The 20,540-nt window shown below is 49.7% G+C and overlaps 2 protein-coding genes and 1 pseudogene across 2 annotated transcripts in view; 1 reads left to right on the top strand and 2 right to left on the bottom strand.

The window, feature by feature from the left end:
* SCART1 (scavenger receptor family member expressed on T cells 1) overlaps nt 1-1,920 on the top strand; it is a 19,726-nt gene extending 17,806 nt beyond the window's left edge. The window contains 3 exon segments of the mRNA XM_049646036.1: nt 329-411; nt 525-661; nt 1,828-1,920. Coding sequence (XP_049501993.1) covers nt 329-411; nt 525-661; nt 1,828-1,920 — 313 coding nt within the window.
* A 2,481-nt stretch (nt 1,921-4,401) lies between these two features.
* On the bottom strand, nt 4,402-5,491 carry LOC125933080 (olfactory receptor 13A1-like; annotated as a pseudogene).
* A 12,804-nt stretch (nt 5,492-18,295) lies between these two features.
* Nucleotides 18,296-19,533, bottom strand: LOC125933081 (olfactory receptor 13G1-like). Its single transcript, XM_049645951.1, has one exon. The coding sequence runs from the start codon at nt 19,202-19,204 to the stop codon at nt 18,296-18,298; it is 909 nt and encodes a 302-aa protein (XP_049501908.1). The 5' UTR covers nt 19,205-19,533.
* Nucleotides 19,534-20,540: the final 1,007 nt, after the last annotated feature.

A 20,540-nucleotide genomic window follows, 5' to 3' on the forward strand; every position in this document is an offset into this window, starting at 1 on the left:
CTGACCACATTCACCGTGACCTCACCCTGACCATACCTGTCCCACCCTCCCCTCCCATCCCACTCACACTGGATATCCTTGGGGCCTGGAGGTTGGGGGAAGATGTGCAGCAGGAGGGCATCCCTGGGGTCAGGAGGGAGAGAAATGAGCAGGCAGGCAGTGGTGTGGGGGTCTGAGTATGGGACAGGAGACCTGGAAGATATATGGGGAGCAGAGTAAGGATGTCAGCTGAGCAGCCCGAGTAGGTTGGGACTTAGAGGAAGGATGCAGGGCTCCTCCATCTGTGCTGCCCTACCCCAGTGCGGACTGCTCCCTGTCCCTTCCCCAGTGTGGACTGCTCCCCGTCCCATCCCCAGTGCGGAATGCTCCCCATCCCTTCCCCAGTACAGACTGTTCCCCATCCCTTCCCCAGTGCGGAATGCTCCCCGTCCCTTTCCCAGTGCGGAATGCTCCCCGTCCCTTTCCCAGTGCGGAATGCTCCCCATCCCTTCCCCAGTGCAGAGTGCTCCCTGTCCCTTCCCCAGTGCAGAATGCTCCCCGTCCCTTCACCAGTAAGGAGTGCTCCCTGTCCTTCCCCAGTGTGGAGTGCTCCCAGTCCTTCCCCAGTGTGGAGTGCTCCCTGCCCTTCCCCAGTGTGGAATGCTCCCCTGCAGAGTGCAGAGTGCTCCCTCCCCTGCCACAGTACAGAGTGTTCCCTGCCCTTCCCCGGTTAAGAGCACTCCCCTGCCCTTCTCCAGTGGAGAGTGCTTCCTGCCCTTCCCCTGTGCAGAGTGCTCCCTGTCCCTGCCCAGTGTAGAGTGCTCCCTGCCCTTCTCCAGTGCAGAGGGCTGTGCCTGTTTTTGTAGTTTTTCTGGCAGGAAACTAATGGGTTGCTGATCTGTTTGCTGCTTTTGAGGTTACATGTAAGTGCCCTGGGGTTGTCTAGAGTAGTCTTTATTCTGCAGCTAAGTTGGCCTCGCATCTGACCTACAGCCCTTCTGCATCCTCCACGGAGTATGTGAAGTCTCTATGAATCATGACGATGGGCAAACACATGTCACAGAGGAGGAACAATGAGTGCAGATTACATCAATGATGAAATAAAATTTCACTTTCAGATTGGAAATTTTGGTGAAGAGAAGGGGAAATTAATACATGTGTACATTGTTTGTATTTTGTGAACAACTAAAATTTGTCAGTGTTCATAAATATCCCTTCCAAGATTCATCCCCCTTCCCAGACTGTGTTCTGCATAAATACCCAGTGCTCAAATATTTATGAAAATACCAAGTGTAGCATTTTTATAACAAAAATGAAGTAATCAAATTTCCATCAATAAATGCCTGGCTAGGGGTGCCTGGGTGGCTCGGCCGGTTAAGCCTCTGACTCTCGGTTATGGCTCAGGTCATGATCTCACAGTCTGTGAGATCAAGCCCCATGTTGGGCTCTGTGCTGACAGCATAGAACCTGCTTAGAATTCACTCTCTCTCTCTGCCCCTCCCCTGCTTGTGCTCTCTCGCTCGCTTGCTCTCTCAAAATAAATAAACATTAAGAAAATTGGGAGATGAATTCTAAGTGACTAAAGTGGCCTGGAGGGCCCAGTTGAAACTGTTTTGATCCTGCTGAGTCACAAGCTGCCAGTGCTGTGTAACATTCTGTAGCCGGTTCATTTATCTTTTGGAGTCAGGCAAGATGAGAATGATAGAAATGCAGATGGCTGGATGGTGGTTGGAAACATTCCTGTGATTTCTATTTTGATAGAATTTGGAAGAAATCTTTTCCCTGTAATACTATCTTCAGAGCTCAAATACTGCGTTGCCATCTGAAGCAGTGTGTGATCCTCTACAGCCTTCCCACAGCGTGACCATGCTGCCAGTGGTACATCAGGACCTGGTCACAGAGGGACTCATGTGCCGTGTGGTGACCCTCCCACAGCAGTGAAACATAACCTTCATGGAGCCTCTGGGAGCTGCCTGTGGCTGGGCCTTGCAGTGGGGAGATGACCCATGGCCTGCAGGCCATTGAGAGGGGTGTTCTGGGGGACACGATACACTTGCCAACCAGCTGAGCTGCCTACACTTACTAAGAAGGGTACCTCTGAAACCTCACATTACGATACTGGCAACTTCTCTTTAAACAAACAGTATATGAGTATTTCTGCTGAGTGAAAATTAAAAATTATCTGCTAAATGGAGGAATTTAGTTGAGGGGGTCCTCAGCTTTCTCTGGGTTGAGGGAGAGTATCAGATCCATGACAATACAGGAAAGTCATGCTTTTACCCTGGATCAGGAGTACTCACACCTTGGTTTACACGGGCATCACCCAGGGAGCCTGTTAAAATGCAGACTCTGATTCATTAGGTTTTAATGAGCTTTCCAAGTGATTCCTTTTTTAGTAGTAAAAATTAACAGTAAAATTAAAACTATTTTTAATCATGTGAAATTTCAAATGTATACGTGTAACAAGATGCTGACTTCTTGCCACATTTGTTTTATATCTCTGTGTAAGAAAACATCACAGAGCAACTCAAGTTTCCCATTTAATCTCTCTCCCTCCTTGCACCCCAGATGTGACTGCTATTCTGAAGACTGAACATCATTTCATATGTTTTTGCATATATTTATTTTAGTAAACAATACGATGTATTATTTCAATATTTTTACAAATACGGCAATGCTTGCCACCTGTCTGCCGTCACTTTCTACTTGCTTTCCTTACTTGACATTATGCTTCTGCTGTGTGTCCCTGTGGAAAAGGCACATCCAACATGACAGTCCACGTGTGATGTGTATCCACATTAATATGTATGGATTTGGGATGATAATAAATGTGTGATGAATCCATGGCTTGCTAATTTATCTTCCCATGGGCGGGTGGTTAGGTAGTTTCCACTTTTTTGCTCCTGCACAAAGTGATGGAATAAACAACTGTGACCCTGTGTTGTACACACAGAAGTGAAATTGTTGTATAGTAGATATGTGCATCTTCACCTTGAATAGATGTGCAAAGTAAGACAGTCCTGTGGATCACGTGTCATTTAGTTATCACCTATTGTGTTCCAGGTCCTGTTTTCTTGCTGAGGATACAATGGTGAGCACAAACTATAGCCCCTCTCTTAATGAAACCCAGTATGAGAAATATTAAGTAATCAACTGAATGAGTAGCTCTAAGGGAAATAAGAAGGCACTAGGAGGGCAGACGGTGGAGGGAGCTGACTCAGTCTGGTTAGGGGGAAATCACTTAGGATTTAACATGCAGCTGGGATGTGAAAAGAGCATGAGCTAACCAGGCAAATAGCATTCCGTGCAGGAATAATGTGTCCACAAGACTCAAGGAGGCATGTTGCCTTGGGTCATGAGGTTCTTATCCTATCCTTGGACCAGAGATTCCAGGGCCATCATTAGATGGGAAGGGGGATGTCTTAGGGTTCTCTGGAGAAACAGAACCAGTGGGAGATATACATACTTCTGGGCTTATGATGATTTATACACACACGCACACATATACATAATATGCACGTACACACATGTGTATAACATAGTATAACTAATATATGTGTAATTACATGAACGGCATTATACAATATAGCGTACAATACACATATACATACGTATGGAGGCTCATTATTGAATTGGCTCATGCAGTTATGGAAGTCCCCACTACCAGCCATCTGTAAACTGGGGACCTAGAAGAACTGATGGACTAATTCAGTCCAAGTCTGAAGGCCTGTAAGTTGGGGGGCAACATGTAAGTCTGATTCTGGGTCTGAAAGCCAAAGAAGCAAGTATACTCTTCCTTCCCTTTTTTGTTCTATTCTGGCCCTCACTGGACTGAATGATGCCCATCCCTGCTGGTGAGGACAGTCTTCTTTATCCAGTTTTCCCGTTCAAATGTTCATCTCTTCCAGAGACACCCTCACAAGCACACCCAGAAATAATGTTTGACCAGCTGTCTGGTGTGCTGCGGCCCAGTCAGGTTGGCACACAAAAGCAACTATCGTAGGAGAGACATCCTCGGCGGTTCAGGACCGAGACCCACGTGGCCTAAGCAGAACTCTGGGCAGCTATACAGGGGCACTTTTAATGGAACTGAGCCAGCTCCCACCTCCTGAAGGTCAATAAGACATAGGCAGAGACTCTGGGTTGGTGAGCAATCCCAGGGATCTCAGAAGGAACCAATGCATCTGTTATGTGTTAATGTGTGTCATATTCCGGGAATTGCAAACTTTCAGTAACAGGCGGCCGAAAGCCACATCTCACTAGGATGCTGTGGAGAATCCACAGAGGAATATTTCCTCAACAAAACTGTTTTGAAGGTGTCAATGGCAACTCACATAGAAAGAGGGTATTTATAACAGGTAGGACACATAAGAGTCAGGGGTCAGAGAGCAACAAAGAACGCGAACTTTAGAAACTGCCCATTTACAGATTTTTGGCCATGTGCATCAAGATCTTCCTGAGAGCTGCCTTGATATCCTTGTTCCTCAGGCTGTAGATGAGAGGGTTCAAGGTGGGGCTCACAGTGGAGTAAAGCACAGCCACCACCTTGCCCGTCCCTGGGGAGTGGCTGGAGCCAGGGCTCAGGTAGGTGTAGATGATGGTAAAGTAGTACAAGGTGGCTGCAATGAAATGGGAGGAACAGGTGGAGAAGGCCCGCTGCTTCCCCTCGGCTGTTCGAACCCTCAGGATGGTGGACGTGATGAACCCGTAGGACACCATGGTGAGCAGGAAGTTCAACATGACAAAGAAGACGTCAGCTATAATTGCCATGATGTTGTTCACATATGTGGAGGAGCAGGAGAGCAGCAGCAGAGGAGGGATCCCACAGAAGACGTGGCCAATCACGTTGGGCCCATGGAAGGTCCACCGTGACATCAGGCAGGCATTGACTCCAGCGCCAAGCATGCTGATGCCCACACAACTCCAGCCCTCGCTGCACACACCCTGGGGCTCATCATGGAGCCGTAGTGCAGTGGCTGGCAGATGGCCACGTAGCGGTCGTAGACCACGGCAGTGAAGAGCAGCACCTCCCCTGCCACCGCCCACGACCACGCAGGGCCATGCAGCCCCAGTAGGAGATGCTCCTCTTCTCCGCCACCAGGATCCCTTGGGCACCATGGTGCATGTGCAGACAAGATCCAGCACAGACAGGTTGGCCAGGAAGAAGTACATGGGGGTGTGGAGCCTGGAGCTGAGGGTGACGGCCACCACGAGGAGGGAGTTGCCACAGAGTGCCACGGTGTAGAGGCAGAGGAAGAGAATGAAGAGGAGAGCCTGGAACGGCAGCACTTCTGAGAAGCCCTGCAGCGGGAATTGTGTCACCAGCATCTGATTACTCATGGGCTTTGGTCTGTCCAGACTCTTTCTGGTCAAGATACCTTCATATGTCAGACTCTCCCGAATTTACCAAATTTCTTATTTCATTAGACTCAGGCATCACCAGCTAACAAGCTCCTCTCAGGGAAACGGGTAGGAGCACTTACCCTTCCACCTCCTGCACTCAGGACTACCTCCCACCCCCCACGGCCCTACACTCAGGACTACCTCCCCGCCCCCCACACCCCTGTGCTCAGGACTACCCACGCCCCTGCCTGGTGCAGTGGTCTCCCACAGTGATTGTCTGACCTCACCCTGTCCCTGCTAGAGCCCTTCAGGAGCATGATATCCAGCATCCACAGTGGGCCTTAAAGTGTCCCCATGTCCCATCCTGGCCAGGGAGTGTCCAGCCTCACCCCTGCTCTTCTCCCCTCTCCCTCAAAGTGTCCTATCCTGCTCCCTCTGCCTGGTCCCCCAACCTCTGCACATCCCCTGATGAGCTGCCCCAGATGGGAGCTTCCACCTAAGTGAACGTCAGACCCCAACATGGAGCCTGGGCTCTGCTTAGGGGACAGGGGCTGCTGCCGGGGGAAGCAGGAGCCCAGGTTCAGGGCAGGGCGGTCTGCAGTCAGGTGGGAGAGTAAGTCACCAATGGGGACAGACACGAGGTCCAGGCTGGTGGGCAGAGTCAAGACCAGAAGAGGAAGGCCAGTGGTGGTTCAGGTAGTCCTGGAAGCAAGGAGGAGGTCCCAGGCTGAGGGTTCCAGGGCAGACACACAAAGAAGGAGCAGATCAAGGGGTTTCCCAGAGCACAGTGTTGCTGATTCTGCCCCTATGACTGCCCAGTCCTGGGAATGATACACCCAAGGCCAGGTCAAGGCAGCATCAACTGATTCTGTAGGGGTGACCTTGTCCGTAGCCGTTGTCCATGCTGATTCCGTGCTGGCCCTTTGGAACTTAGCACAACTGCAGATGTATTTCATATTCCCTAATCATATTTGTTGTATGAAAACAGACACAAGAGATATTTCAAGGATGAGCCTGTAAATGACAAGTGCATGAATGTCAAGCTCATGGAGAAGGCTGGACATTTCAGAAAGACACAGTTGCTCCAGTGGATGGGGTTACACAGCGTCCTGTTAACTGGACCCAGTATCAGGACCACACCCCCCACAAGCATACTTCACACGTGCAGACACAGGGGCCCTTTTCAGACAGGCAATCCTATTGCAGATCAGATGACAGTATTACCTACTGCTGAGTGGGAGAGTCTCTTTCTTCCATCCCAAGCCCAGATCTGCCTGAACGGAAGGACACTGTGAACCAGAGACAACCCAGCCTTGTGTGGTCTGCCAATTAAGTCTGTCAGTAAAGCACTTCTTAAAGGGTTTCCTATGACAAACGGGTGACATGTTGTATTGTCACTGTTCTAATGATGACTTTGTCCAGCAAAGGTACAAACCTTCCCCAAGTTCACAGGGGCAACCCAGTCTTAAGAAAAATATTTCTGCTTAGAATATCAGGTGTGAATGGGTCCCAGCATCCTCATTTTTACAACCCAAGGGATTTTCATGTTGGAAAGACCAGCAAGCATGGGGTAGCCACTCTATCTTCTGAAGGAAGATACTGCTCCTGCTCTGTGCAGTAATGTGGTGTTAATAGGGACATTCTTGAAAGTGTCATTAAATACATCATTCTGGCAACTGGACCTGAAGTCAGACCCTTTCAGGCTTTTCCCATTGCAGAAAAGAGAAAAGTGCACAGAATGAGCTATTTCTGATCTGCTGCCCTTGGGTTGGGCTGTGCTGTGAACATGAGGGGCCCAAGAAGAGCAGAGGCCGAAGTCTGAGGGTCAGAGGAGAGCAGTGGGAACATAGAAGCACCGTAGGGCAAACCCTCCGCTCTTGTGAAGACGCAGAAAACTCCCACTCTGCTCTCCTTTCCGGCCACAGAAGAACTGAGCCTGGACAGTGTGTGGTCAGTTGTTGGTTTATGAAATTGCAACTTATCATAACAACACATTCCCTCAAAAAGCAGAAGCCAGTTGCTTTCAAACTCTCCCTAATGTCCAGGACAGACTTGCACACGACACCCTCCCAGGGCACAGCCAGGGTACGTGGCCCAGACAGACAGAAATGGCAGAACTTAAGGGCACTGGGCTCTGGGGGGCAGCAGGCCACCACGGACGTGACCACACGCAAACCCAGGACTGAAGGTGCGTCAGCCAGTGGGAGATGGGAGCAACCAGGGGCCTGTCTCACTTCCTTGGGGTCAGGAGAGGTGACAAGTGTGGCAGCACCCACCTCAGAGGAGAGCCGTGCTGTCTTCTGCCTTCCTGGCAGATATTTGGAGGCGTCTGCTGGTGGTCCAGAGAGGACGGGGCACATCTCTGCCCTTGCACCTGCCCTGAGCTGCAGAACTCATGTATGTGGACCTCAGCCACAGAGTCCTAGCCCCTACTCCCTTCCCTGCCCTGCTCTCTCTGTGAACACTGAAGCTGATTAAACCCCTTAAAATTCAAAACTGCTCAATAACTTATGACCTAGAAAATAAAAACTTTCATGATCTAAGTCATTGTATTCCACTAATTTTGTAAAGTGAATCTCTCCAACTATAGCAAGAAATTCACAATCAAGAATAAATACACAGTACCACTTAAACAATTTTTTGGCAGATTGAAGCTTCTTCTCAAGTCCTGGAAACATTGCAGATGGTCCTTAAACTGCCGAGGGAGTCCCCTTGGGACTGATTCAGAAGAAACAAACCACATCCCCTTGTGCAGACACTGTCTGGGTCCTCCTGTGCTCAGGATGGGGGACAGTAGCCGGAGCCGAGGGTGGCCTGGTTTTAAAGAGCCAGGCTGCTGTGTGACGCAGCGAGTGAGGGACTCGTAAACCCACTGGGACTCAGCTCCAGATCCTGTCACTTAGAGGTACTCAGAAGTCCTGGGGGCCTCTGAACCTGAGGGCGGTGGCTGCAGCACAGAGCGGGTAGCACTATGGACAGAGACAAGAGGTGTTGACATTAGCTGTCCCTCCTCGAGGTTCAGCAGACAAGAACTTACTTCCTTACGGGGCTGTGGTGGGGAATGTCTGCCAGACAACGAAATGCCAAGTGCACACTCCGAGTGCTGGTTCCTTGTGGAAACACAGCACTGGAAGTCTCCTTGGAGGAGATGGTGCTGACCCTCATGTACAGAGGAGAAAGCAGGTGCAGCGAGGGGGGGATCGCCCCACATCACGGGCCTGTGGATGGCAGAGCAGAGCTGGACGTGGCCCCACGCACAGCCTCCAGGCTGGGAGTGTTGTCCCACAAGTGATTCTGGGCCTCCAGCTTGGAGCCTGCTTCGGATTCTGGGTCTCCTTCTCTCTCTGCCCTTCCCCGCTGGTGCTCTGTCTCTCTTTCCCCAAAATAAATAAACATTAAAAAAAATTAAAACAAAAACAGAACAAAGAATTTGCAAATAAAGGTTGTATCTATTCAAGGGTATGTGACTTAATATTCTCCCACAGCATTTCTACATTTCCTTATTGTGGTAAAATACCCATAACATAAAGTTTACTATTTTAACCATTTTACATTTTTTCTAAAGTAGGATTCTTCCCCAGCACAGATCCTGGTGTGGGGCTTGAACTCAAGACCGTGAGATCAAGACCTGAGCTGAGATCTAGAGTCAGATGCTTAACCAACTGAGCCACCCACATGTCCTTATTTTAACCATTTTATTTTATTTTTATTTTGTAAAAAGTTTTTTAATGTTTATTTATTTTTGAGAGAGACAGAGCGCAAGCGGAGGAGGGCAGAGAAAGGGACACACAGAATCTGAAGCAGGCCCCAGGCTCCGAGCTGTCAGCACAGAGCCTGACATGGGCTTGAACCCACAAACTGAGAGATGGTGACCTGGGCTGAAGTCGGACGCTTAACCAACTGAGTCACCCAGGTGCCCCTTAACCATTTAAAGTGAACAACTCAGCGGCACCGAGGACGTTCTTGATGTCATGTGACCGTTACCACTGTCTAGGTGCAGAACTTTCTTGGCGCCCAAACGGAGATGCTGTAGCTCTCAAGTGGTCACTCCGCATCCGCGCTGTCGGCCCCGGCAACCGCGTCTGCGGCCCGGCACGTGGTGTTGCCTGTGGTGGACGTTCCCTGTCCTCACTGTAGCCTGAACCACAGCAACAATGAGGCATGCCTTGAAGACCACCGTTTGGGTCATGGCCAAGCTATGGCGCCTCTCACCAGGGCAGCACGTCAGGTAGGATGAAGGTCTCCGAGTCACCGTCTTCCAGACACTGAAAATGGCAAGTTATAGAACAAGAAGCATATCTTGCTGCTAACAAGAAAATTATGAGGCAGGGGCTATAATTCTCTGTATAAACACAGGCACGTGAATACACAGGCAGCAGTTTCTGTGGACACACGACACACGACAGTGGTGCTGGGGGTGGTCGAGGGCCTTCAGCTCTGGCTATTGATGTTTGGGTTTCCAGGGGGAATGTGTTCCCCTGTGAGTGTGTCATTATAGTGAATTAAATTGAGAGAAAAGGGGAAAAGTGGAAGAGAGGGAACAGTGGACGGAGGGAAAGGCCAGAAGGGAGGCCCACAGAGGCATTCTCTCTGGAGTGGGGTGTGGGGTGCTGTGTTTGAGTTTAATTGTTTTCAACACCACAAGTGGGCTCCTGAATCCCCATCACTCTCCACCCCACCCACCTCCCCTCTGGTGACCAGCAGTGTGTTCCTTGTAGTTGAGTCTGTTTCTTGGTTTGTCTCTCTGTCTCTTTTTCCCTTTGCCCATTTGTTTTCTTTCTTAAATTCCACACACAAGTGAAGTCATAGGGTATTTGTCTTTCTCTGACTGACTTGCTTTGCTTAGCACAGCACTCTCCAGTTCCATCTGCGTTGTTGCAAATGGCAAGATTTTATTCTTTTTCATGGCTGAGTAATATTCCACGTGCCTGCACCCTCTTCAGCATGAGGTGTTTGGCAGGGGTTGTCCCACTGGGAGACGAGCTGGACGCTGGTGATTCTGGGCCAGTCCCAGGGTTGCAAAGCCCAGAGGCCAGTTCAGGGTGAAGCCACTCTTTGGCAGGGAAGTCTTGCTCCGTAAGCAGTGTTTGGATTTTAGAGAAAATTCTCCAAGCTAATCAAGTTTTTCTTCTCGTGTTGCCGATTCTCAAGCAAGTGTATGGGATGGGCGCTAAACCCACCCCAGTGTGGGGCTCAGTGCTCCGAGGGGCTGCCATACGCCGCCCTGGGGCCTTGCTACTGTCCCACCTTCTCTCCTGCCACCGCCCTCATGCCGAGCCCCAGGGACATGTCCACCCAGAATCATGGTGGTCTGTTTGCCAATGGACAGTGTCTCCAACCCCGACTAGGCACAAACCCCACAGACAAAACGGCTATGTTGTCCTGCCTGCTGGGTGGACACAGGATTGTGGCTCTCTTGGAGATAGAGGCACATGGAGGTCCAGTCCAGAAGAGGCCAGCAGAGCTCAGCCGGGGGAGTGGAGGTTAGGGTACAGGTGACCTGGTCAGAGTGGGGACAACATCTGTTACTGTGGATGTGGACACGGCAGTCACCACGTATGAGAAGTAAGCACCTGCCTTGCAGAGACTCTGGCCACTGGTCTGCCTGGTGCCCAGGGGTCCTCACACCCTAGCTGACCTCGGTGAAGACACTTGGCAGCAGACGAGCAACCTGCCGGATCTAATGGGCGTCGTAGCCAACAGATTGTGGAACATCGTGTGTCTTCAGCTAAAGTGCAACTTGGTTCCAGTGCTGCCAATGGAACCAGTGACACATTGAGGGGCCTGGCAAGGTTCCTGGGCACACAGCTAACGGAGCTCCCTTCCTCCTGCCTCCCTCTTTCCATCCACGGGGAGCTAAGGGCCTGAGCAAGGAGCTCAGGGCCTCACGAGAGGGATGAAAATGCAGCAAGGGCATGGCGGCCTGTGGCTTTGCGGAAGACCCTCCCGAGGCCAGCGTGGGAAGTAGATCGAGGCCGGGCTGTAGGGAAGGCAACAAGTGAACAGTTTTGTAGGAATCAAGGAAGAAATTGTAGAGGCAGTGGAGCTGGGCCACGTCTCGAGACGTTTGAGGAGGTTGGCCGGTGCCCCCGGGTGTGGTGGGAGAGGAGGAGCCAGGACGGCTGTGCAGTTGGCACACGGGTCCTTGAGAAGCGAACAGAGAAGCGCTGTTCTCATCACCCCCTCCACTGCGGTCTGGGGAGACTGCACAGCAGTGGGGGCTTTCTGCCTTCACGCCAGAGACAAAACAGACGCCGGGGAGCTTGACGAGAGTGGACAGGAGGGAGAAACCATGGCAAGTGACTTAGCGGATGGGTGCCTGAAGTTTTTCATTCATAGAGTGTGGATAAACTTACCTCGAAGAGCTGTTATAAAGATTAATTTGGAGACCCAGTGGAGGCTTGCCACCGGTTCTGACTCAGTGTTTGAGAAGTGGTGGGCACATGGTTTGGGAGGTGAGAGTGTAGAGTGGTAAGAGCACAAGCTTTGGGGAGACAGAGGGCGTGCCCAGTCCCCACTGCATTTCAACCCAGGCTTCCTGCAGCCACCACTCTGCTGGGATGTACACACAGGGGCTTAGGGGCCCACTCAGCCTACCCCTTGTGCTGGGCCCTGCCCTCCAGGTGTCTGGCAGAGTTGCTCACCCTCTGACCTCGGCTTCTCCACCATCCTGGCCTGGGCCCTGCTCTGCGTTGGGTGTCCCCCCTCCCACTCCTCAGAGGCCTCCTCCTCTGCTCTGCCCTCTCTCCCACGTAGTGAACTTTCCCTCCTGGCTGCCTCCTTCCCTCACTGGTCACATATTAAATCAAAGAAGCAAAAAGGCAGAACAATCTTGCCTGCAAGTCACGTCCCCTCACAGCTCAAGGTTTGAAGGGTCATCTTGCGCGAACATTCACTCTCTGCAGACGTCCTTCACCTTGTTCTCGCATGCCCTTGGCTGCACGGAAGTGTCTCCTGGAAGGTCCTCCGACTCTTCCCCATCTACTCTTGTCCCCTGTCTCCTGTCACTGTGCTCTGGCTGGCTGGTCTCAGACACACGCAGCTCACTCCCAGCTGGCCCTCTTGCAGTCTCCTGTCACATGCCCTGCTTCTGTGAAGGCCCCTCATCCCAACTGCCTCCTTGAAGCCTACCCTTCTTGCTTTGCCAAGAATATGTTATTCTCGCCCTTTGCTTTCTTTTTTTTTTTTTAAAATTTTAATGTTATTTATTTTTGAGAGACAGAGAGAGAGAGAGAGAGAGAGAGCAGGGGAGGGGCAGAGAGAGAGGGAGACACAGAATCCGAAGCAGGCTCCAGGCTCCGAGCTGTCAGCACAGAGCCTGAGGCGGGGCTCGAACCCACGAACCGTGAGATCATGACCAGAGCCAAAGTCGGACGCCTAACCGACTGAGCCCCCCAGGTGCCCCAGGCCACTTGCCTCTGACATCGCAATTCCCCACCCATAGCCCTACATGAGAGGTTAGAGTCCCTGACGGGTGCCCCTGGAATCTAGGTATTTTATATCAAACACTTACAGAGCTTCAAGGACATCACTTTTCTTGTTTTTTATTTTTGTTTTTGTTTTTGTTTGTGTAAAGGCAGCCCCCTGCCCTGGACAGTAAAATCCCTGAGGTGGGGGCTCTGCACAGAGTGTCTAATCATCCTCCTTCAGAGTGTGGTGCTGATCAGACAGCAGTGCACGTCTGAGGTCAGTGGTGGTGGGGCCGTGAATGGAAGATGAGTACCATCTGGTAAAGGACCTGAAGACACAATATGTACTCATACAAGCTCAAGGGAAGTTGGGGAAATATGGGTTATCTCGTAGAAGCATGATGTTTGACGTGGGGAGGAACACGCGATTGCTGGTGCTGTTGTTGAGTTTGCTCTGACCCTCCTGACGGAAAACACCCTGCTCAGCTTCTCGGCCTGTAAACCACGTTGCCCTCAAATGCTCTGACCCTCCCATCATCAGTGAGTGACCTCACTGCCCCCAGGGCCTCCCCCTCCCCCTCCTAGGTGAAGTTCACTGGCTTGAAGATGGCATTTTTAGGTTGAATTTCTACATTATTGCTGTTTTATTGCTGTTTTTTTAAATCTCATTTAATATATTTTATTGAAGACTAGAAAGGCTAAGACACCACAGTTGTACCTGATTTTCTCAGAGGAACACACACTTCACGTGTCACTGAGCCACAAGCATGCTCACGTGCTCCTGGGTGACCCTCTTAACGGAGGCCCCACCAGGTCCAGCTGCTAGTTCCCTCACACTCAATCCTGGCCCCTCAGAATGGGGCCTGATGCTGTCTGGAGACTCAGTGCATGCTAGGGGAATTGACTGTATGGGATGGAAATTGAAAACCGAGGTGCATAGAAATGGAATGCCATGGACACCAAAGCCAGACAGGAGCCGGAGACTTTTATGGCCTATACCCTTGGCAGAGACTCACTAAGAGACTGAGACCTGATCGTAGGACTGCAGAAGGCTTTTCCTGCCTCCGCATCATGACCACATTCTTAAGACCTACTTACACTAGTCCCTTCACCCGTTCTATCATAGCTGCCTCTGAAAAAGGGATTACTGGAATATCAAAAGACAAAAAGTACAAATTGAAGACACAGAACAAACATCAGAACCAGACATGACGGGGATGTTGGAATGATCAGACCAAGAATTTAAAACAATTCTAATTAATAGGTGGGCAATGTAAGCAGAGAGGTAGAATCCCAAGAAAGAACAAAAGTGAAATTCTAGATATACAAATCACTGTAACAGAAATGAAGAATGTCTTTTATGGGCACACTAGTAGACTGGACATGGTGGAAAAAACAATATCTGAGCTACAGGATAAATCAGTGGAATTTTCAACAATCGCAAAGCAGAGAGGAAAAAGATTGAAACAAAAAAGCAGACTATCCTCAGGCTGTGGGGCAAGTGCAGAAGGTGAAACACACGTGTAATGGTAAGAATAGAAGGAGAAAAAGGAGAGAGAGGAAGGGAGAAAATCTTTGAAGCAACCATGACATAGGAAATAGCTACTTTAGAGTAATTGTCTGATAAATCCAACATCTGGGTCATCACAAGGTCTAATTGTATCAACTGTGTTTTTGTCTGTCTTTGGTCACATGCCTTCTTTATTGTATGTGTAATATTGGACTACTAGACCTTGTAAATGAAACTTCACAAAGACTCCGATTATGTTACCTTCATGTGAAGACTGATGACTTTTTCTTCTAGTGGAGTTAAATTACTGGGGGATCTTATGGAGGCTTAGTTTTGTTTGTTAGAGGTTACTTTTTATTTTGTCAGGATAGTTCTGTTTTGGTTTTGACCTCAGTTTTTCCCTCATTATTTTAAATTTATTTTTTCTGGATTTATTGAGATATAATTGACATAAAACATTTATAAGTTAAGGTGTACAGCCTCTTGATTTTATACGTTTGTATATTGAAAAGTTTGTGTATTGTAAAATATTACCACCAGAGCATTAGCTAATACCTCCATCATGTCAAATAATTACCATTTCTTTTTTGTGGTAAGAACATTTAAGATCTACTCTCTTAGTAACATTCAAGTATGTAAATAGTATTATTAGCTATAATAACCATGATGTACATTAGATCCCCAGAACTTGTTAATCTTATAACTGGAAGTTCGTACCCTTTGACCAATATCTCTCCAATTTCCTACCCCACACCCTCTAGCCCCTGCTAATCCTCACCTTACAGTCTGTTTCTCTTGTTTTTTTTTTTTTTTTTTTTTTTAGATTCCACACATAAGAGATATCATACAGTATGTATCTTTCTCTGTCCACATACCTCAGTTGGCACAATGTCCTCAAGGTACATACAAGTTTTATAAATGGCAGATCTCCTTCTTTCTCATGGGTGAATAGTATTCTACTGTATATGAGCCATATATTTATCCATTCATCCACCAACAGATGCTTAGGTTGTTTCTGCATCTTGCCTATTATGAGCAATGTTGTGATGGACACAGGAGTGCAGGTGTCTCTACAAGATTCTGATTCAATCCCTTTGGATATGTACCCAGAAGTACAACTGTTGCATGATGAGGTAGTTGTATGTTAATTTTTGAGGAACCTCCGTGGTGTTTTCCACACTGGCTGCACCAGTTTGCATCCTCACCAATAGTGCAAGAGAGTTCCTTTTTCTCCACATTCCTGCTAACACATATTATCTCTTGTCTTTTTGATGTGAGCCATTCTGACAGGTGTGAGGTGACACATCATTATGGTTTTGATTTGTATTTGAGTGATCTTAGTCTTAAGGTAAACCTTTGGTCCTGTGACATAGTCTTTATTCCTTAGGTGTGGCCCTTCTTGGGTTTTAATGGAGATGTTGAGGTGTTTACCAAGCCCCTCTAATGTGGGAGGACTTGAATTTCAAACTCCATCTGTCCCATGATGAGAAGTAGCTCATGTATCAGCCACTAGAGCCTGCCAGATATTGTCTCCTTTCAGGGCCCCCTTTTCATGCACAGTTCAAGTATCAGCCAATGGCTGGAAGACCTTTCCCCACCCCCAGAAGCTCTTGACTTTTTCTGAGACATTTATCCTCAATTTCCATCTGCCTGGCAGCCACAATCTCTGTCCTCTGAGACCTTGGACCAACAGGTCTATGGCCCGGTGATGAGTCATAAGTGCTCTGAATTCATTAGCAGTTGAGCTTAGATACAGGAGATATTTACAGTGACTCCATTCGTTCGAGGTTTATTCCTACCCAGATTTTCCTGGTTTAGGTCACTCTCAGGTGCTAGAAAGAGTTGTGACATTTAAAAAATATTTATTCAGGAGATTGTAATTGGTATCTATGTGAGGGCTACTGACAGTCTAGAAACAGCCCACTGTATCCTTTTTAATTCAAATTTTTCCAAAAATCCTTAAATATGCATACATTTTATTCTGAAGTAAGAAAAGAACAAAAGACTTGCTGATAATTTGAACACAGGGGCTTGAGAAGAGGGAGAAGGCCAACATTTCTAGCACACGTGTCTGAGGCACTGGTGAGCCTCTGAACCTGTGTATACACGCTGGTAACTAAAGTGAACACTTCCAATGTGAACTAATTTGGGAGAACCTGGAATGAGAAGGAAAGGATTACACAGTGTTTTTTAAACTGAAAGGAACAGTTTATAAAATAATAAGTATAAAGTTATTCTATATTTATTAAAGTCTGTGTATATGTGCAAACATAGGCAAACAAAAAATTGTTCACACCAGCCTTTGGATGAAATTAAAAGGCTTTGCTTTTTTACTTTCTCCTTTTAAATGTCTTTGTTTTCCAATTTTATTAGCATGAAATACACATTTGGAAAGATAAGAAACCCCATGGATCTTTTTCAGAGAATCCCTACCACACAGAGCAACAGAAAACCTAGGAGCAGATACGAGTTAAGGGTGTGAGTCATGCTGGGGGTCCCTGGGCCTGGGGTCCTCCGTGGTGGCTCCAGACCCTCCCCTCTGCAGAATGCCTCCCTCAACCCGAGGGTGGGAACTGGCGCCTCTCCTGCAGAGTTCTGGCCCCAGAGTTTATCCCTGGGAGCATTTCTGGCAACCGTCTCCCACTGTGGTCCGAGCAGCAAGGCAGGCTAAGCCACCTCTGTGGCTGCAGCCAGTCCCAACATGGCTGTGCTGACCAGCCACCCTCCTGCGTCCTGTGCAAAGCTTGGAGGCTCCAGGACTGTGTTGCAAACTCTGCCCCTGGCCACCATCCTGATAGCTCTGCCCAGGTTCCACAGGTTCTGTAAACCTCATAAACGTGAAGTTTATTTCCAATTAGGGAAAAATAAAGAGAATGGTCACTGTCCCCCTGACTAACCATGTCACAAACATGCTTCTGTGCAGCCTTTCCAAAACTACTTCTAATTGGTAGAAATCATCCCTGGATGATTGGTCCATTCTGTCAGCTGGTATTTACCGGGTTCCTGCCATGTGCCTGGTGCACAATGCTTGCAAGTGAATTGATTTAGACAAACAGCCCTGGTGCAGGAGTAAGAAGGTGAACAGGACATTGTCCTTGTCCTCAAAGAGTTTAAAGTCTGTAGAGGGAGATAGACAAGGCGACGTGGAGGAGGGCGGGCCTGGAAACATGGTGACAGAGCATGTGGGGGTCACAGCCCTGTTCCATCAAAGGACCATTTCTGTCCACGAGCTTCCAAGCTACACATGTTCTTGCACCCCGTCCCAGCCCTGCACAGTTAGATCTCAAGGGGGAATGGGGTGTTTGGGCCACGAGGAGCTTCGCTTCCCTCAGGCCTCCCCTGGTGCCCAAATTCTCTGGAACCCAAACCTCCTCGGGTCCAGGGTTGACAGGTTCCTGGTTTGTGACGGAAGACGGCAGGGCACAGCCACCCTGGTTCACCTCCCACACTGATGACCATCTCCATATTCCAGACTTGAAAAAGCCTTGTCAGAATATCACTCTAAAAAGTGCTAACATTTTTTTAAAGACAACTCTTGGAGACTCTGTTTCCAGGCAGAACCTCTTCTCCTAAAAACAAATCCTCCCCCAAGCTGCCACCCTCACTGGCTCTGCCTCGAGACAGCCTCGAGAGTGTGGGGGTGGGGGGGCACGGGCCCCACTTAAAGCCCGTGCCTTGAGCCCCTGCCTTGAGCACAGGCATGTTGGAGAGAAAATTGGTAGCCAGGGCTGGGGACAGGGCCATGTCCACACTGATGACTTCTTTAATCTATTTAGTGCCTTTCAGTCCACAGAGCTGCCACACAGGTCTCCTTGACCCTACAGGGCAGGACACCCAGCATCTGGGAAGATAAGGGGCTTCCTGGGGCCCCAGGGTGCAGTGGTGTCACAGCTGGGCCCCATGGATGCCGCACAGCACATTGAGATGTGCGTTCAGGGAGCAGGACACTAGGACACATCTCACTTTAGGGAAAGCTGCACCCTGGATCACTGCCTGTTGCCAAACCCTTCGGGGAAGGTGGCGGGGCCTGGGCATTGGGCACACAGACCTTAGCTCAGGAGAACAGCCTCCGGAGGGCAGCTTTGACCTCCGTGTTCCTCAGGGAGTAGATAAGGGGGTTCAGGGAGGGCGCCACCGAAGTGTAGATCACAGACACCACCTTGTCCTTGTGCAACGAGTATCTGGATGCTGGGCGGATGTAGGTGTAGATGACAGTGCAGTAGTACAGGGAGACCACCAGGAGGTGGGAGGAGCAGGTGGAGAAGGCCCGTCGCTTGCCTGAGGCCGAGCGGATGCGCAGGATGCTGGCGATGATGCAGCCGTAGGAGAGCATGATCACAGAGAAGTTCCCCAAGGCCAGGATCACGTCTGCAGTGAAGGCCATGGCCTCGTTCAGGCGTGTCGGGGCACAGGCGAGCTTCAGCAGAGGGGGGATCTCGCAGAAGAAGTGCTCGACCACGTTGGAATGGCAGAAGGGCAGGTGCAGCAGGAGGCCGGTGTTCACACTAGTGTTGGCCAGGCTGATGGTCCACACGGCCACGGCCAAGAGCCTGCAAACCCGGGAGTCCATGAGGGTGCTGTAGCGCAGGGGCCAGCAGATGGCCACGTAGCGGTCATAGGCCATGGCGGAAAACAGCAGCAGCTCAGCTCCCAGAGACCACGTGAAGGAGAAAAGCTGCACTATGCAACCCCCGTAGGAGATGGTCCTGTCAGCCACCATGCTGCCCAGCAGCTTGGGCAGGATCGTGGAGGTGCAGAGGATGTCCACCACGGCCAGGTTTACCAGGAAGAAGTACATGGGGGTGTGCAAGGCAGGGCAGGAGCCAATGGCCACCATGATGAGCAGGTTTCCAGAGAGGGCCACCATGTAGAGGAGGAGGAAGACAGGAAAGAGGAGCATTTGCAGCTGAGGTGTTTCTGAGAATCCCAGAATGAGGAACTCGGTGACCAATGTCTGGTTCATCACAGCCACCGGGGGTGAGGCTCTGAACCTGCTGTGAAGGAAAGACGTTCTCACTGTTTCAACTTGTTCTGAGCATCCCGCAAATATGTGTGTGACCCGCTTTGAAAGAGAACTTCAAATACTATTTTGGTAATAAAAATGGAGATTTGTGTCCTGGAAAACTTTGGGGGGCAGGGACATCACAGAAGAAGCAGTTGCCCCTAATGTGCAGAGAAGTCCCAGTCCTCACCCCTCCCCTCCCTGGTGCAGGACTGAGACCCCACTCACAAGATCACTGGACCTGGGGCCCTGGTCGGCAAGGGCTGGTCTCCCCACCACACTGAGCACTGAGCATGGTGTTGGGGGGCTTATGGAGAACTGGGGGACCTGATTGTGTTTACAGCCCACTCACCCACTCAGACAGGGTCTGGGGACAGGGAAGGGGGGGGGGGGGGGGGGGAGAAGGGAGAACTGCTTCTGAAGTCCACTGTCTTCTTCCCAGACTGACCACACCCAGGCAGCACTGGCTGAGAGGGACCCAGGGTCCTCACACACATGCACTGGGCGCGAGGGGCAGGCCTGTCTTTAGGGTGCAGAATGGCCCACAACAGCACCCCCCCGATCAAAGACAAATCACCACCAAACTCTTCAGCTGAATCAAAAGTTCCCCCAAGATAAACCTGGGATAGCACAGACCCAGGTTCATCCATGCAGCTTCTGTAAGTGGGGGTGGCATGACTCCTTCTAGATTATTGTGTCCTGTGGGGCCACTGTGTTGATTTCAAAACAGTGCATCTTGGAAATGTTTCACTGCTTAGATCATAGCCCTTTAATGAGAAAAGAAGAGTTTCAGACATCCGCATAAAGTCAGGGGCTTGGCAACCTACTTGCTGGCATTGCTGTTGGGGTGTTGGCTTTCACTAAACATTACAAGGACATGTTATGAGGGGTGGTCTGAGAATGAGGAATCAGATCACCCACTGGAATGTGCCCACTGGTGTGGAAAATGTTGACACATTTCAGCCAAAAATCTGATACTTTAAAAAAGAGAAAGATGAGAGATGGGGGAGAGAGAAAGGGAGAGAGTGTTAGAAAGAGGGGAGAGAGGAGAGAGGGAGAGAGAGAGAGTGTTAGAGGGAGAGAGAGGGGGTGAGAGAAAGGGAGAGAGTGTTAGAGAGAGGGGAGACAGAGGGGAGAGAGAGGGAGAGAGAGAGTGTTAGAGGGAGAGACCGAGAGAGAGAGAGAGAGAGAGGGAGAGAGGTGGATCTTATACTACATACTCTCCATGTTGTTCTGTTTACTTTTTAAAAATACTATTAGAGAATTATCATCCTCAAACATAACAGCCAAAGGGATA

The sequence above is a fragment of the Panthera uncia genome, chromosome D2 (assembly GCF_023721935.1).
Source record: "Panthera uncia isolate 11264 chromosome D2, Puncia_PCG_1.0, whole genome shotgun sequence".
In the NCBI taxonomy this organism is placed as follows: Eukaryota; Metazoa; Chordata; class Mammalia; order Carnivora; family Felidae; genus Panthera; species Panthera uncia.

What these genes read in the sequence shown, in the direction of transcription:
- LOC125933081 (XM_049645951.1), bottom strand. Translation starts at nt 19,204, where the DNA reads ATGAACCAGACATTGGTCACCGAGTTCCTCATTCTGGGATTCTCAGAA.